General features: G+C 36.1%; 1 protein-coding gene across 3 annotated transcripts in view; it reads left to right on the top strand.

The window, feature by feature from the left end:
- The window catches only part of KCNK2 (potassium two pore domain channel subfamily K member 2), a gene marked incomplete at both ends in the record, with an annotated part of 226,035 nt that overhangs the window by 139,174 nt on the left and 68,561 nt on the right, over positions 1-18,300 (top strand). For 2 of the 3 annotated variants that reach the window (XM_082649731.1, XM_082649732.1), the window contains 2 exons: positions 8,761-8,921; positions 11,113-11,299. The exons of the other annotated variant lie outside the window; for it this stretch is intronic. In XM_082649731.1, coding sequence (XP_082505857.1) covers positions 8,761-8,921; positions 11,113-11,299 — 348 coding nt within the window. The remainder of the gene's footprint in view (positions 1-8,760; positions 8,922-11,112; positions 11,300-18,300) is intronic. 3 annotated transcript variants of the gene reach the window in all.

Raw genomic sequence — 18,300 nt, 5'->3', positions numbered from 1 at the left:
CCACGTTAAGGACTTGTCTGGCGGCCCAGTGGTTAAGACTTCATGCTTGCACTGCAGGGGGCACAGGTTTGATCCCTGGTCGGGGAACTAAGATCCCGTATGCTGCGTGGTGTGGCCAAAAAATAAATGAGTTTAAAAACAAAAACCAGGTTAATAAATTTCCTTCTGTTTCTAGTTCTGTTTTAGAGCGATCAATTTTATCAAATGCTCTTCTGCATCCTTATACCTATGAGGCCTTCGAGGTTACACTAGACCCCTATAATCAGGCCCTGGCAGGTCCTACCACCGTCCCCTGTCATTCAAGCCTCACTGGCCTCCTCAGTCTCCCTCACATGTGCCAGGCTCACTTCTGCCTCAGGTCCTTTGCACCAGCTCATTCCTCTCTTCCCCTAGATATTTCCATGGCCCTCTGCCTTCACCTCTTTCAAATCTTTCCTCAACTGTCACCTTCTCCGTGGAGCCCACTCTGACCACACCATTTAAAATTACAATCCTACATGCTATATTCCTAATAACTCCCATTCTTTTCTATTTGTTACACCATGTAATGATTTCTAACAATTACAATTTATTCTGTTTATTTTCTTTACTGTCCAAAACTAGAGTAGCTCCATTTGAACAAAGAAGACTTTCTTCTTTTGTTCACTTATTGTATTTATAATGATTAACACATTGCAGTCAATAAATGTTACTTGAATAAGTTGAATGAGTGAATCTGTTGAGATAGTCATATTGTTTTCCCTTTCAATCTGCAAATGAGGTATATTGCTTTAGCTGCTTTTCTGATGTTGAATGAATGTAGATTTGTCACTTTCTTATAATTTTGTCAGCTTTTGCTTTAATAGTTTACAAAGTTATGGTGTTTGGCACATACAGAATCATGATTACTATAACATCTCTACTATTAGAGTACATAGTCACTCTCATATGTGAGTGTGTAGCCTTTAAATCTATTTGATCGATATTAATATTGCTATGCTGATTTTCTTTGGATAAGAATTTGCTAACAAGACTTTTTCTATCCCTTTGTTTTTATTTGAACTGTGATCTTTTTATATACTCTACTAACCCCTGTCTTTGCCTTTAGTCTATTTACATAAATTGTGATTGTTGATATATTTGGGTTTTCTTCTATTCGTGTTATGTCATCCTCTTTCTTTGTTTCTTCTTTCCCTATTTTTCTACCCTTTTGTTGGATCGATAGTGGTTGCTATTATTCTTTAACACATTTTTAGCTAATACTTTTAATTCTATATGTTAGCCAAACAACACTTAACTTACTTATTAAACCTCTATTTTCCCATCCATTGTGTTTACTGTTGTCCATTGTTTACTTTTAGTGTTTGCATGTGTGTGTTTCTGTGTGTGCATATGTTTTGCAGTTAGTAGTTGATTAAATTTTTGACTTCTTTTCCCATTTCTCTGCCCACTTTTGTTTCTCCTATGCTATGTTTTCCTACTAGGCTCCTTTCTTTTTTCTGAAGTATATAATTTCTCAAGCACACCTAGATAGTTATTTTAGTAGGAGCTCCCTGGATGGTAAGGTTTCTTGGATATTATATGTCTGAAAATTGCTAAAATAGGTCCCTCATTATTTTTTGATAGTTTAGCTAAATATAAATTTTCAGGATGATGGTTATGTTTTATCAGCACTTTGAAGATGTTACTCCATTATTTTACAATGACTATTATTGCTCATGCATTGTTCCTTTTTAAGTAATCTTTTCCCTCCTTCTAGCTGATAGCTTTTTGGATTTCATCTTGATTCCAATATTCTTTGGTTTCTCTATTACATGTCTAGGTGTGGATTTTACATTTATTTACCATATTCAATACTGAGTGCACTTTCAATATGGATCCACAGATCTTCAGTTCTTGAAAATTCTCGGTTTAAATACTGTTTCTGTTTTAGTCATCCCATTTTCTTCTTCTGGACTTACATGATTGTAATTCTCATGTCTCTGTCTCTAAAGGCCTCCTTCATGTTTTTAATTTTAAGTTCCCTTTCCTTTCTGAGTTGGGTTCTTCATGAATTATTCAACATCACCTTCAAATTCATTAATTCTTTCTTCACCTCTATCAGTCTATTTCATCTATTTTATTTCTTTAAAAATTAGTATGTTTCATTTCCAAGATTTCTTACACATCCCCTTTCTTATCTGTCTATTCATATCTTTATACCTTTTTATCGCATAATTTCACTAAAAATTTTGTTTTTATCTCTGGATATTCTAATATACCTCTTTCAAAATTTAAGTTCAGACTGTCCCATGAAATTATTCTCATTTAGATAAATTCCTGCTTTAGTGGTTGGTTGTGGTTTTGTTTCTTAGCATTTGCATTATTCATAGACTTTTGTTTAGAGGCTTATGTTGAGTGGTTTATATTCTACTCTTTTTCACTCTCCTTTTACTTCTCACTGTTTATCTACGGGTCCTTGCAGAATTTCCTGACACATGACATTAACATTTTATGTCTCAGTATAGACTATTTCGAGGCTTTTCTTGGGTCTGTCCTACTACCAGTGCTTAAATGCTGCATATTGAGAGTACCTGAGTAGATTTAGTATTTGAATAGACCTAGCTTAGCCACTTCCTAGCTGGCCTCTTATATTACAGAGATCCAAGTAAAATATGGGACCAAACTTATGCTAACCCAGCTTTTTAAGTGCAGTGTTGTTTTCTGGGGTATTTTTGCGGTATGCGGGCCTCTCACTGTTGTGGCCTCTCCCATTGCGGAGCACAGGCTCTGGACGCGCAGGCCCAGCGGCCATAGCTCACGGGCCCAGCCGCTCTGCGGCATGTGGGATCTTCCTGGACCGGGGCACGAACCCGTGTCTCCTGCATCGGCAGGCGGACTCCCAACCACTGCGCCACCAGGGAAGCCCAAGTGCAGTGTTTTAATGGGAGTATTCCTCACACACACATTGCTATTTTTGGTTTTCAGTGTAGCAAATCTTTGTCTATTTGTGTACCTTCATTAATGTTTAAAGAAAAGCTGGTCGATATCGTATTTAGTTGATTTTATTAATAACTTGGAATTTTTTGAAGCAGTGCTTTCTTCATCTTTGTGTCTACAGTATCTTGGCACAGTGTTTGGCATGTAATATTTATTGAATACTTTTTCATCAAACAGAATTAAATCATACTTATTGCTGTGGTGATATTTGATTTCTTTTCTGTGTAGAACTTGCTACCCTATGATATAAAATTGATCAAACGTAAAATAATAGTAATGCATTTTTTCTTATCTAAATTTCTTCTCCGTGAGATTGGGGTAATAGAACCTACTTCCTAAATTTTTGGTCAGAATTACTTAGATGTGTATTTTAAGCTGGGTTTAACTTTAGAATGAACTATATGAATGCAATTTCAATTTATTGTTGCTTTTATCCTTGCTGTTGTCAATAAATGTAATCATAAACTACTGTTTCTACATTGGAAGCTGGCTAAGAGATTAAAGATCTGCATGAACTGCCTATTAGTCAAATAGGGCTCTTAAACCTAGAGTATGTATGCTGCAGCCAACAAGTCTAAACAGTTTAACTATGGTACTTAATTTCAGGCAGTCTGAGGCAGAGGGTAGAAAAGCTGCTATTATCCAAGTGTTGCTTATTACAAGTTTAGTCTGACGTTTTTCAATAGAAGTGAACTTGTTTGTGAAAGTTGGCCACTTGACAGTCTTTCAGTAAATATTCCAAGTACTCATAACCAATAATGTATTTGGGGTTTATCAATGTATCGTTATGGATATTTGATATTTCCCAGGAACAGGTATATTTGTAAGTAACAACCCAAGGTCTACATATTAAGGCTGGAGATGAAAGGCAGAAGTCTAAATTTGAACATTTCAGATCACAAATGCAGACATGTTAGGTTCAGGACAACTTCAGCCCTGAAAGTGAAGTGAAAGTTTGCCTGTTTGGTCAAGAAGAGCCCTGGTAGGACCAGTAGCAGAGGCGATTGGGTCTTTTCTGCACTGCCTCTCGGTAAAAACACTTTGCCTCTACATAGAATTTGTGTTCTTCTTTTGACATACAGCATCGTTATATTGTTGTGTAGTTGTATTTATCCTTCATTTCTTTATGGTTCTGCCCTAGGAGTTATATTTAGAGAATCATTCTCCTGTCCTTTCATGTATATTTTATGGTCACATTTTCTTTATATTTGATTATTTAATCTATCTGGTAATATTTAGTGTATACCATGAGGCAAGGACATAATTTATTTCTAAGTGGCTTACTATTTACCCCATCATTGTTTACTTAATAATCAATTCTAATTGATTCTCTAACTCTACATTGATATGAAATATTATATTTAGCAAACAGTACATTCAGTTATATGCTGGATCTTTTCTATGCTTTCTGTTGTTTTCATTCATTAATTCTCCACATAGTTTTAATTATTAAAACTATAGATAACGTAGTTTTAATTTGGAAGTAAATTTTGCCTCATATTAGTCATGCTTTTAAATATTTATTGACTTATTGTTAATTTTATCCCAGATGAATTTTAGGATCATTTCATTAGGTTGTAAAAATTTTAAAAACTATGGAATTTTGATTGCAAAGATAATAAATTTAGTAACTAGTGGGAGAGAAATTTAGTTCTTTTATGAGTTCACATACAGAAACATTGCATTTCTCTGTATGCTTTTATTTTTCTCTACCCTCTTTCTAAAGTTTTGTAAAGTTTTTAGGTTTATATGTCAGTCAACCAGTCAAGAAATATTTATTGACTGTCAATTAATGCACTAGTTAATAAGCCAGTAAGGTTTTGGAATTATAGTCTTAACAACATACAAGTAAACAATAAATCAGTCTCTATACTCATGGGACTCATAGTCAAGTGAGGAATGAGGTATTAAATCAATTGTTGCAAATAATTAAATAATTGCAATGTGCACAGTGTTTGAAGGGGTATTATTTATTTGTAGTATTAATAAATTCTGCCAGAAAAGTGACCTGTCCACTTGGGGCTGTTCAGATGGGGTGACATATATGGGCCTCCTGCTAGGTAATCCACTTACAGTGGACCTGCAATAGCTTTCTGCGGAAAGCCCTTCCCTTAAAGTGATGTGAAGACGAGATGATAGCTATTCTGGTGCTGTATTTATATAAATGTCAGGGGTTAGCCTACAGGCTTCCATCCAGATGTCTAGCACAGACTATGTACGGTCTCTCAGATTTGACTCTGTCTTATTCTGTAGTGTATTGGTCAATATTAGGTAGCTGGGGGTGGGGGGGGGAGCCCTAAACTGTAGCGCTTGCCAATTTCTGAGGTGTAAGTATTCCTTCTACAGTTGATTTCATACTATCAATGTGAAGTCAGCTGACTTGCAGAATTCCTGAGAATGTAACCACTGATCTCTTCAAGACAGCTTCAGGGTATCTTTGAAACGCCCTCCTCCTCCCAGGTCCTATCCTCTGGTTTCTGCCTCACCCCGCCTCCTCCAAGGTCAGGCCCCATCAATCTTCAGTCTTGTCTGTTCCCTTAAGCTCTTGGGAAGCTGGATTGCCTGCCGCTCTTATAACTTTCTTGCCAAGCATATGTGATGCTATAACTTGACAGCTGCTCTCCTCAGGCAAAGCATTTTGAGCGTGAACACCTTAATTTAGGAGTTAAAAGAAAACAAAATTTAATATGGTTTCTTTTCCTTTTTCTTCTTGCCAAGACAGTCACCCTGAGGCAAGGAAGGTGCTGCTGACTAACCACGGGAAAGGGTCAGGAAGTCCAGACAACCACTAAGATTAATAGTTTAAAAGCTTGGCATACTGTATCGCTTAGAGTCAATGGATACTTTTTGTAAGTCCATTAATAATATCAAGTCATTTAACCAGGGTCTGTTCTTGGGTTAGACCCTGTGGTGTATCCACGGAGAGGAGACCACTCTTATTTTATGCAGGGAAGAGGAGAAAACGTGAGAAACATCCCCTGAACAACCACGTGATCCTGTCACCTGGGCAGATGTTTAGGGTGTCGTTGGCATGCCCTTTATGTCAGAAAATGGCTAGGTGACTTTGTGTGTGTGCACTGGGTGACTGTGTGAGGGCAGCCACCTCTGAGGCACAGATTCAGCTGGAGAGCTCAGCGTAACGGGGTTGAGAGAAACACTTGGAAGGTGAAGCAGGAAGAGACTCAGAGAAGAATCATATCAGGATCCTTCAACCCTACTCCCTTCATTCTCCCTTCTGCTAACTTTGGAGATGATAAAGAGGAAGTACAGAGATGCCACAAGGAACTGGTTTGTGTTTTTTGATCAATGAAAGGTGATTGGCTTTCCTTACATCTAGAATTCTTTGGATTTGGGGCCATTTCATTTGTGATATAAATAGACTTTCTGAGGAAGTCCTCTGTTCCCTTTTCTGAAGATGTTCCAGTGGCTTCTGGGCCGAATCTGAGTCAGTGATGGATGAAAAGTTGGAGCCCTTTTTTCCTATGCCCTTTTAACTTGTGTGGGGCAGATCAAATTGAGCCCTCTGATACTCAGGCTTTTATTTTTTAAACAAACTGCAGAGCCTATTTATAGCAATGCCACAGTCAGTATTAAAGAAAACGTTGTATCTTTTCTTTTTGATCCTTGACCCTTTCTGGAGGTAGGTTACTTCTTATGGATATAACTTTGAAGGCATTCGTCCTCTTATGCAAGAAGAGAAAATGGGATGGTATGGGATAACTCAGATGCCTGTCCTGCTTCAGGTCACATGGTTATTCATCTGGAGAGGCAATAAAATAGTGTTGGATCTTAGCAGGACTCTCTGTAATAATCAGAGAACCCAGGTCAAACCAGTCCACACTGCTGATTTAGCGAGGCTCTCTTGTTATTGGTATTCTGCTTATGGATGCTAGAATAGAGGACAGGGTAGAACTTGTTGAGTTCCATCTTGGATAGTGTACAGAAATGGTGCACCGTCCCAAATAGTCCAGTTTAAGCATTCTGTCTAACCCTTGTGATGGGCTTTTTCTTCTTCAAGTTACCTTGATCCAAGACTTCTCGGCCTTTTTCACACTTGCCCTGGATGGACCTTTGTACATATTGCCCTGATGTTCAGCATTCCAAGGCATTAGTAGATAAGAGCAGATGGAAGGTAAATGAGTTAAATGTGTAGACAGCTTACATCATGTTCCCCAAGCAGTCAGCAGGTCTGAGAAGCAGAAAGGTAGCTGTGAACTGGAGGCTGCCATGAGGAATGAGGAAACCTTGCTCTCAAGTTCTGTGAGGTACACATCTATGTGAAGGGCCAATCAGATGCCAGCCCCCTTCTTTCCGGCCAACACTACTTGAACCACACTCCTTTGAAGAGACTCTTACATGCCCCACCAGATCAACCACGATTCTCACTGAGGCTGGGAAATAGGTTTCAGCCACAAAAACTAACCAAACTACTATTATACTGTGCTTACAAGTATGAAAATATGACCAGGAATTCTCAGACACTTGAAGAAAGTCACCTAAATGAAGGAAGTGTAGGATTTCTTTCAGGGAATAGAGTTAATTTATGGTACAACATTGTTAAAACAAAGAAATGAATGTAATTGTTATTTTCATGGCATAAGAACCGACTAATGAAAACAGGCAAAGTTCTTGAAAATTAAATACATTTGAAAAAACCCACAACCCTCAATAGATGAATTGACTAGCAATGAATACCAAATTGACTGAATAGGAAGAAGAGAAAGATGGAAATATTATGGGGAGGAAAATGTATGCGCTAAAATGACCAAATATTAGCCCATCCTCTCCTCCCCCAGGGCAAGTTTTGTGAGGGAGCCACATTAGGACTGCATTTGGGGGGATGATACGAATCCCTTTGATAATATATACCCTTTTTGTTTCCAACAAATAGAACATCCAGATTATTTTCAAAAAACAATGAAACAAACTTAAAAAATTGGCCATTATAAAGCCACAAAGAAAATCTCAGTAAATTCCCAAAAGTAAAAATCATACAGGCCATACTCTTTGATAGTTATAGTCGTAAAACTAGAAAGTAGCAACAAAATGCCAATCTTAAAATCCCGATCCACATTCTTGAGTAAAAGAGGAAATTAAAACTAAAATTCCAGATTAATTTAATGTGAAAGACAATGAGAGGATTACATAGCAAATAAAATACTCTATGTACTTCTAGAAAACATGCATTCTTTACCTCAAACATGTTTGTAGACATTGCTTTTGTTCTTAAAAAGGGGGGGAATAAAGTTGAGCTGATTTAATCATAACAAGTAGAGCCATCCTTGCACAAAATTGAAAAGCCTTCAGAATCCTCAGAACTTTAACAAGGTTTCGTAATTTTAAGTTTTTATTTATTGCTTTTTTGTAGGTACTTGAATGGAAACAAAATTTAAAAGTTGTTATTAAACTTTAAATAATTTAAGCATATTTGAATACTCTTAAATGAAGGCAACACACTCTTAGTAAATGGCAATGAAAACTTTGTAGTCGACAGGATTAGCAGTATAGAGAGGTGGAAGTAAATTTAATGAAAACATTGACTTTATTACATGTGTTATTCCCTCAGTTTTCATCATCTAGTTTAATTGGAACACTAGCTGTATTTTGTAGATTGTTAAAATATTTGTTTATAAGAGGATTTTGCATTAAAAGCTTATGTGGTATAAAGCAATTCTTAATTAGTTGAAATCTAGGATTGATATCTTATAATATTTGGGAATTTCTGAATCAATCTTGAGGTCATATGCTTTAAACTATTACTCATTTATAAACAGCTGAATTCTTCTTCTTTGTGTTTTTTAGGATTTGGAAACATCTCACCACGCACAGAAGGGGGAAAAATATTCTGTATCATCTATGCCTTACTGGGAATTCCCCTCTTTGGTTTTCTGTTGGCTGGAGTTGGAGATCAACTAGGAACCATATTTGGAAAAGGAATTGCAAAAGTGGAAGATACATTTATTGTGAGTACAACAGCCTTTTAACTACATATGTTAATCATCTAAATTTTAAAAATATTGTAACTTTTCTCTTCACCTCAGATACAGTTAGACGTTCAGTTACTGGGTTTTCTGTAACAATTTATATGTACCTCTATTTGTAAGTAACTCACTGTATAGTTATTTTTATACTTCTTCAAATGAATACGTTAATGAATGAGAAAAAGCAAAATATAGGAAAAGAAGTAGAAATCTGACAGTCCTGGGTTCAAATTTCAGATGTATTGTCTCCTAGCTACATTCACTTAACCTAGTTATTTTACCCTTAAATCTCCATTTTGCCATTTATATAATGTGAATAATGATACTGATGATGAGGCATTACTCTGAGAGTTAGAGATATTATAAGTGAAAGCCTAACATAGCTAGTAAACTTCAAATAGCCCTTTTGTGAAGAATCAAATAATACATAGCAAACACGATAAAGGGGTTCATATAACTTAAGTTAGCAATGTTATTGATAGAGATTTAACTAAGGGATGTAATTTAGTAGAACCAAAAGTAATACACATGAAGATGTTCATGGGTATATATTCAATAGAAAAAATAAAATAAAATGAAAATGCTCTAATTAGATCTTAAGTGAAAAATATCATGAAGACAAGCTTCTATTCTTGAAAAAAAATTATGAATAAAGAAAATAATTGTGTTAGAGAGTGAGATTATAAATGATTTGTTAGTACTGTCACTACTATTACAATACATTTTATTTATTATTCAATAATTTATCTTTTCATAAAAAATTCAACAAAGTATTTAACTCTATTGATGAAATAAGACCACTGAGTATTAGTTTTTCAATTTAAATTATAATTCCAGTTTTAGCATTAGATATGTTTCATATTAAGTTCAAAGTTCATTCTCAAATATTTTTACGTTAGAGTAAAGAAGGCATGGTTCTTCCCAACTAGTTGTTTTATCCTTTTTTGGTGTTATACTTTTCTTATATTGATATTAAAAGTATCTTGTATTACATTAACTTAGAGGGAAGGTTAGTGGCATGAACTTGATAATGCTGAATTGTTTTTCATTCATTCATTCAACAGATGTTTGAGTGACGACAGGATGCTGGAGAATGTTTTTCATGCTGTATCCACATCAGTGCATAAAATAAATCCCATGCTCTGGTAGTGAATACATCCCAGTAGTCAAGATTCAACATTTAGTACTCTGTTCTGAGAACTTTACAAACATGAATTCACTTAACTCTCATGTATATGATAAGGGTGATAGACTAGAGAAACTTTTATTTCCACTTTCCATTCGATGGTTTTATAGATTTTTATCTCTAGAAAATGTTCAAGCTCTAAAATTCAGTGATTTTTATACGGTGGGGATGTGACGTATAATTGTCATGGTAGATAAGACAGATCCAGGGAGATGAAAATATATAGTGATAATGAGAAAAAGAGATATGGAGATAAATGGCTATATGTACATACTTGCTGTAGAGATTTCTGAGAAGGGAAAGAGTGAAAAAATATGGGTCCTCTGAGGGCAGCTGTAGCTTAGGGCTGTTGAAGACTTATCCTTGCCTACATATCATGTCTGGTATATTTAGTTGTACAGCTTAAGGCCATAGAACAGAGAGGTATTTCATCTGGTTCACATGGGAATCAACTTTAAGTCTGTTAGTATTTCACTTTAACCAATTGAAGAATGATAGGAAAATGTGGTAGGAGTGAGAGGGAAAAGTCTTCATGAAATTAATAATTTTATCAATTATCAACAGTAGATATTTAATTCATGGTTCAGTTTTCTCCATTTCATATATTTCTAGATTATCTTTGGCAAGCAATGAGTTGTATGCCTATAGAATAGAAATATTTCAAAAGTAGTTCAGGTAAACAAAGAACAATGTAAGTCTGAAATTTTATTCTCGGAGCAAATGTAATTTACTTTAGAAAGTAATTTACCTGTTGTAAAGCTAAGTAAGGGTAAAGCAGCATCATTATTAGCATTGGTTGTTTTCAGTTATTCATGTTATACCCAATATTTGTAAGTAAGTACAATTAAAATTAATTATAAGAGGGAATAAAATACCATTCTCATTTACTAATTTGCTGATAACAGTGTATTGATATATAGGTCAACTTCACAGGTACATTGATAGTCTATCTCAATCGATTTCTCCATCTCTCTCTCTCATCCTTAGAAGTGGAATGTTAGTCAAACCAAGATTCGAATCATCTCAACAATCATATTTATACTGTTTGGCTGTGTACTCTTCGTTGCTCTGCCTGCCATCATATTCAAGCACATAGAAGGCTGGAGTGCCCTGGACGCCATTTATTTTGTGGTTATCACTTTAACAACCATTGGCTTTGGCGACTACGTTGCAGGTAAGTTTTTGCTGGTACTGACACTGCTCTCCTAACCCTTGTCCTTTAGTTAGACTTTTCTCTTGGGTTTGCAGGACAACACAGTGACTATCTTTGTTTCCCAGGGCTGTCATAACAAAGTACCACAAACTGGGTGGCTTTAAACAAAAGGAAGTCATTCTCTCATAGAAGTTCAAAATGAAGATGGCAGCAGGGGCAGGATCCTTCTGAGACTGGTAGAATCCTTCATTGCTTCTTCCCAGCTTCTGGAGGAAGAGACCATCAGTCCTTGCTGGTCCTTGGTGTGCAGCTGCGTCATTCCCATCTCTGCTTCTGTCATCACATGGCATTCTCCCTGTGTTCCTGTCGCTGTGCCCAAATTTCCCTCTTCTTATAAAGACACCAGTCATATTGAATTAAAAGCCCACTCTACTCCAGTATGAATTCATCTTAACTAATTACATTTGCAAGGGCCTCATTTCCAAATAAGGTCATGTTCCAAGGTACCAGGGACTTCGACCCATATTTTTGGAAGACACAATTTCATCCATAACAGTGACAGAGCCAAAAAAAAAAAAAAGGTGGGGGGGAGTCATTCCGTGACAGTGAAGGTAAGCAAAAAAGTACAGTTGAATATTTATTTTTCATTCTATGAAAGAAATTTAAATTGCTGGTTGTTCAGAATTTATAGTCCCACCCTAATTTCAGAAACCATTTATCTGCATCTTATTTATTTATTTTTTAGTGGTACAAGAATTCAAGTTTAAACCATCATTGCTCTTTTTACTAGGGCTTTTCATGTCTTAGGGCTTTTTCCCCGTTTTATTGAGAAATAATTGACATACATCACCGCATAGGTTTAAGGTGTACAGCAGGATGGTTTGATCATGAAATGAAATGATTACCATAATAGGTTCAGGTAACGTCCATTCTTCTAATGCAGTCTGCCTTGATCTCTGGGGTGCCGAGGGTGCTTCAACCTCACTTCCGTGTCCTAGGCTTCTCTCAGTGGTGTCTTGTCCTCGAATAGTTGTTAGTTGTTCTTCTCATGATGGGGAGCAAAGTCAGGAACAAGCTATGTCACCATCTTGGTGACATCACTCTCTTATGCTTTGGTTTTAGAAACACGTGCAAACTTTAGAAGATGTTCTTAGCTACTTAAAACCTTCTTCTCTAAGATATTTCTCTCCTTTAATTTTCGATTCTAATGTCAATGTTCTGACCTTTTTAATATTTTGTCCACATTTTTAAATAGATGGTTTTTAAAAACTTTTTCCTTCTCTATATATGTTATTTCCGTTGCTGTTTGCTTTATTGTTGTATCTCTTAGGTCTTACATTCCTGTCATTTCACCTCTCTCTTTTCTGGTTATGTTATCCAATTATTATTACTGTTCTAACTCCAATTTTAAACAAATTGTGGTAATAGTGGTAAAAGTGATATAATAATGCTCTAACATGAATCAGTTTGACCAGCTCCTGAAAATCTAAACCATTCTTTTTAAAAAAAAAAAAAAAAATCAGTTTGAAGTGTTAGAAAAACATGCTAATAAACATTATAGTAGAAATGTGCTATTAAACTTCCCAGAATAAACTCACTAGGCTAATTCAGTTTTGAGGGTTTAATACTTTCTGGTTGTTTACTGTTCTTTCTTGACTCAAACTTCTTACTTAAATATTATCAGAAAAGAAAATATGTTGTATAGTTTTATAAAAATCTCAGAGAAGGCATCTGTTTTTATTATTTGTTAATTACAGTTTAGCCTGGCAAAGCCCTTCTTTCTGGTGAATGTATAATACCCTTGAAGATGGGGTATTTTTACAAGCAAAGCTTTGCTTTGGGTCAAAAACACTATGTACACATCTCTGTGCTGGATGGAGGCCCTGAGAAAGGAGGGTACATCATGCTGATGGAGATTTTTTAGTTTTCTAATTAGCAAAATGCAGAGAGAAGAATCTCAGAGATTTGCAGCTCCATGTAGGACGATGAGCTTCTGTCCTAAAATACCCATTTTTCTACCTTTCATTGACGACATAGATATAATTTGCATAAGTAGAAGTTGAAAATGCTTTAATGTAGCAGAAAGTGAGACACAGTGATGATAACAAAATTTATACTGTGGCATGTTAATCTTAGGCTGTTGTATCGCTTTATAAATATAATTAACAAGGTCTTATAATTACTGTGGAATATATAGGTATTAGGTGACGACTCTTCCATTTTCAGGCCAACAGCCTTGTATTACACATGTTATTGTATTCAATTTAATTTTTAATGTTTTATGGTAATGCGTAGGTATGTTTATTAATGTATTTATTTTTCAGCTTTATTGAGGTACTATTGACAAACAAAATTGTAAGATATTTAAAATGCACACTCTGGTGTTTTCATATACATATACATTGTGAAAGGATCCAGTTAATTAATACATCCCTTACCTCACTTTATTCATTTATTTGTTTGTTTAGTGAGAACATTTAAGTTCTTTTAGCAAGTTTCAATGATATAATACAGTGCATGTTACTTTAAATATGTGTCAGTCTAGTGTGTGACCCTCATAATCGGAGACTCTCTACAAAAACAAAAATTATAAATTAAAAAAAAGTGGGTGGAATCTTAAAAAAGTGTTTATTTTTGACCACAGTATAAACTGGCTTAGAAAAAAACGAACAAATAGTTTTACTTATGGTTTTGTAGAAGAAGAAAAAAAATTTCTTTTTTAATTTCCTTTAGGAGATCCACACTCTGACACTGGTTAGATTATGTGAGTCTATTAGTAGCCACTCTAGGCTGCCTGAGCAGTTAAGTTCAATGAAAACATCTTGTATATCAGTAGGCACCCTGAATACAGAGTCATGGTCACAGTACTGTAGGGGAACAGGGAAACAAAATATTTGCATGGCATTAAGTGTAGTCTAATAAACATCTTTATTATTACTAGGAATTTATTTTTATTATACCCCTCTTTAAACCCATTATTTTAATTGCATTTGTGGTTTACAGAGGAATAATGAAAAATGGTAGAAATATACTTTGCTAATAACTTGCAAAGGAATTTGATGTGTTCAAAGCGACAAATGCTGAGAAAATTAGAGAAGTAGATGGATACCACTTTTGTTGACTCATCTTTCACCTTAATTTATGCATTTTGTAGCTGTTTGGTCTTTGTGAAACTGTAGAACCCTATTCCTAGTACGATAGTCTTTACATGCTAGATCTTTGTGGCCAGGGAGCATTTCTGGAATGAAAATGTGGACAAGGGGGCAGATGTGGCAAAGACTGGCTAGGAAATGCATGCCCTTTGCAAGAGTCTTTGGAAAAACAAAAATTATGAGGTTTTTTTTTTTTAAGGATCTTAGAAAATAACTGCCTCTTATAGTTAAGTAGAGTACATAAAAATAGTCTTTCCCTCTGGGTACCTTGTGACAATAAAGTAAAAATTAGCCACTAAGTTAAGATGACTGCCCTATCTGGGAAATATCAGTTGTTTATTTTTTAGAACTTTCTCTCTTGTTATTAGATGTCCTGACAGATAATATTCTCACTTAATTTTGATATTTTTGCCAGGAAAAAGCAAGAGGCACTGCTCTAGCTTGAACTTTCTCATCTTTCTATTAGGCTATAAATCTCCAAAGAAAAGAGAGATGTACTTCCCATAATAGACACTCATTGTCTGATGCCATTCTCAAGCCTGCAAACCCTACTCTGAATGGGATTAGAGTTCAGTTACACTGCTGAACTTCTTTGAAGACAAATTAAAAAACATATTCTTCAAACTGTGGTGTTATTAAAGGAAAAGGAGTAAATTTTGGAAAGTGATATATAAATGTTTAGGACACAGGTTGTAACCTTGGTGTAATTATTAGGAGCATCTCAAAAGCAGCAAGTGATGATGTGGTAGTTTAGACTGGAACTCTGAAGCAGTGTGCTCATCCCCCGGGGATGGGCAAGACAATCCATGCAGGTAGACCTTCTGCCATAGGAAGAAAACAGGACAACCCTTGTTGCTTTGTATTTTTTAAACCTCATTTCTTACTTTTTATATGTCATAATGTTCATGATATAATATATTAGAGCATAACAGATTTCTAACTCATAAATAACTATAAATTTACATTTGCATGAGCAAATCCTTTTCACTGTTGGCAATATTGGATCAAAAGCATTTAGAGACAAATTTGTAAAGACAAATAGGTACAAGGGTTCAGGTTTCTCTGTGTACGTGACTGAACATAAGAATTCAACATTTAGTAGTTTTTTGGCAGGAAGAGCTCTCCCAGCAAATTTTAATTTTATATTTATATGTATGCAAAGGATATGTTTTACTGGCTGGTTGGTTACCTTAGTAATTCTTATGTACTCCTTCCTGATGGCCCTTTTTGTTCTTTTACCGGTGCTCAGGGTTCTAGAGCTAAAAAAGGCCTGGGAGCCACAGGTCCACTGGAGCACTTTTATTTTACATATGAATAAACAGACCCCCCCATTGCTAACTGTGGTTCACAAAGAGGTGAGAAGAGAAAGTAAACTATTTAGCAAAGTTCACTTACTTGATTTTAGCAATGCCTATAATAATTTATAGTCAAATTTGTAGAGGTAAGTTAAAGATAATGGTAAAAGTTATATTTGACAATTTACTGCTGGCTTCCTATGTTTTGTTTCTTAACTTTTGTCATTTTTTTTTAATTTGATGAGAAGTCTGACTTGATAAATTTTTAAATCATGCTTGTTATTATAGGCTGAGAGCTAGATCAGCCCTTCTTCATTAAAATCTAAGAAGCTATATTAATTATATGGAAGTGTGTGAAAGATTGAGTTCTACTTATTTAGGCTTGCTTTTAAAACTAGTCTTCTAAATCCCTGCTTTAAAAAAATTACTAGGGGGGCTTCCCTGGTGGTGCAGTGGTTGAGAGTCCGCCTGCCGATGCAGGGGACACGGGTTAGTGCCCAGGTCTGGGAAGATCCCACATGCCGCGGAGTGGCTAGGCCCGTGAGCCATGGCCACTGAGCCTGCACGTCCAGAGCCTGTGCTCCACAACTGGAGAGGCCACAACAGTGAGAGGTCCGTGTACAGCAAAAAAAAAAAAAAATTACTAGGGCTTGGGGGGATGGGCAAAATAGGTGAAGGGGATTGAGGCACAAACCTCCAGTTATAAAATAAATAAGTCTTGGAGATATAATGTACAGAATAGAGAATATAGTCATTAATAGTTTATAACTTTAAACAGTGACAGATGGTAACTAGACTTACTGTGGTGATCATCTCATAATATATATAAATGTCGAATCACTATACTGTACACCTGAAACTAATGTTACATGTGTCAGTTATATGTCAATAAAAAGAATTAGTTGATGATTCTTCAGAAGTGAAGTCAAATAATTACCTAACTTAACACAATTTAACATTATTTATCAAAGTTAGTGTCCCCTTTAATATATACTGTTAGGAGAGGGCAGACAGACATCAGAAGCAAGAAGAACTACAATACTGCAGCCTGTGGAACAAAAACCACATTCACAGAAAGATAGACAAGAGGAAAAGGCAGAGGGCTATGTACCAGATGAAGGAACAAGATAAAACCCCAGAAAAACAACCAAATGAAGTGGAGATAGGCAAACTTCCAGAAAAAGAATTCAGAATAATGATAGTGAAGATGATCCAGGACCTTGGAAAAAGAATGGAGGCAAAGATCGAGAAGATGCAAGAAATGTTTAACAAAGACCTAGAAGAATTAAAGAACAAACAGACAGAGATGAACAATACAATAACTGAAATGAAAAATACACTAGAAGGAATCAGTAGCAGAATAAGTGAGGCAGAAGAACGGGTAAGTGACCTGGAAGACAGAATGGTGAAATTCACTGCTGCAGAACAGAATAAAGAAAAAAGAATGAAAATAAATGAAGACAGCCTAAGAGACCTCTGGGACAACATTAAATGCAACAACATTTGCATTATAGGGGTCCCAGGAGGAGAAGAGACATGGAAAGGACCCAAGAAAGTATTTGAAGAGATTATAGTTGAAAACTTCCCTAACATGGGAAAGGAAATAGCCACCCAAGTCCAGGAAGCACAGAGAGTCCCATACAGGATAAACCCAAGGAGACACATGGCGAGACACATAGTAAGCAAACTGGCAAAAATTAAAGACAAAGAAAAATTATTGAAAGCAGGGAAAAACGACAAATAACATACAAGGGAACTCCCATAAGGTTAACATTAACAGATGATTTCTCAGCAGAAACTCTACAAGCCAGAAGGGAGTGGCATGATATACTTAAAGTGATGAAAGGGAAGAACCTACAACCAAGATTACTCTACCCAGCAAGGATCTCATTCAGATTCGATGGAGAAATCAAAAGCTTTACAGACAAGCAAAAGCTGAGAGAATTCAGCACCACCAAACCAGCTCTACAACAAATGCTGAAGGAACTTCTCCAAGTGGGAAACACAAGAGAAGAAAAGGGCCTACAAAAACAAACCCAAAACAGTTAAGAAAATGGTCATAAGAACATACATATCGATAATTACCTTAAACGTGAATGGATTAAATGTTGCAACCAGAAGACATAGGCTTGCTGAATGGATACAAAAACAAGACCCATATATATGCTGCCTAGAAGAGACCCACTTCAGACCTAGGGACATATACAGACTGGAAGTGAGGGGATGGAAAAAGATATTCCATGCAAATGGAAATCAAAAGAAAGCCGGAGGGGCTTTCCTGGTGGTGCAGTGGTTGAGGGTCCACCTGCCAATGTGGGGGACACAGGTTCATGCCCCGGTCCGGGAGGGTCCCATGTGCTGCAGAGCGGCTGGGCCCGTGAGCCGTGGCTGCTGGGCCTGCGTGTCTGGAGCCTGTGCTCTGCGATGGCAGAGGCCACAGCGGTGAGAGTCCCGTGTACCGCAAAAAAAAAGAAAGCTGGAGTATCAATACTCATATCAGATAAAATAGACTTTAAAATGAAGAATGTTACAAGAGACAAGGAAGGACACTACATAATGATCAAGGGATCAATCC

The sequence above is a fragment of the Grampus griseus genome (genome assembly GCF_964374135.1).
Source record: "Grampus griseus genome assembly, chromosome: 1".
Taxonomy (NCBI): domain Eukaryota; kingdom Metazoa; phylum Chordata; class Mammalia; order Artiodactyla; family Delphinidae; genus Grampus; species Grampus griseus.
The sequence above is the reverse complement of the archived record's forward strand: the minus strand, read 5'-3'. Positions and strand labels throughout refer to the sequence as shown.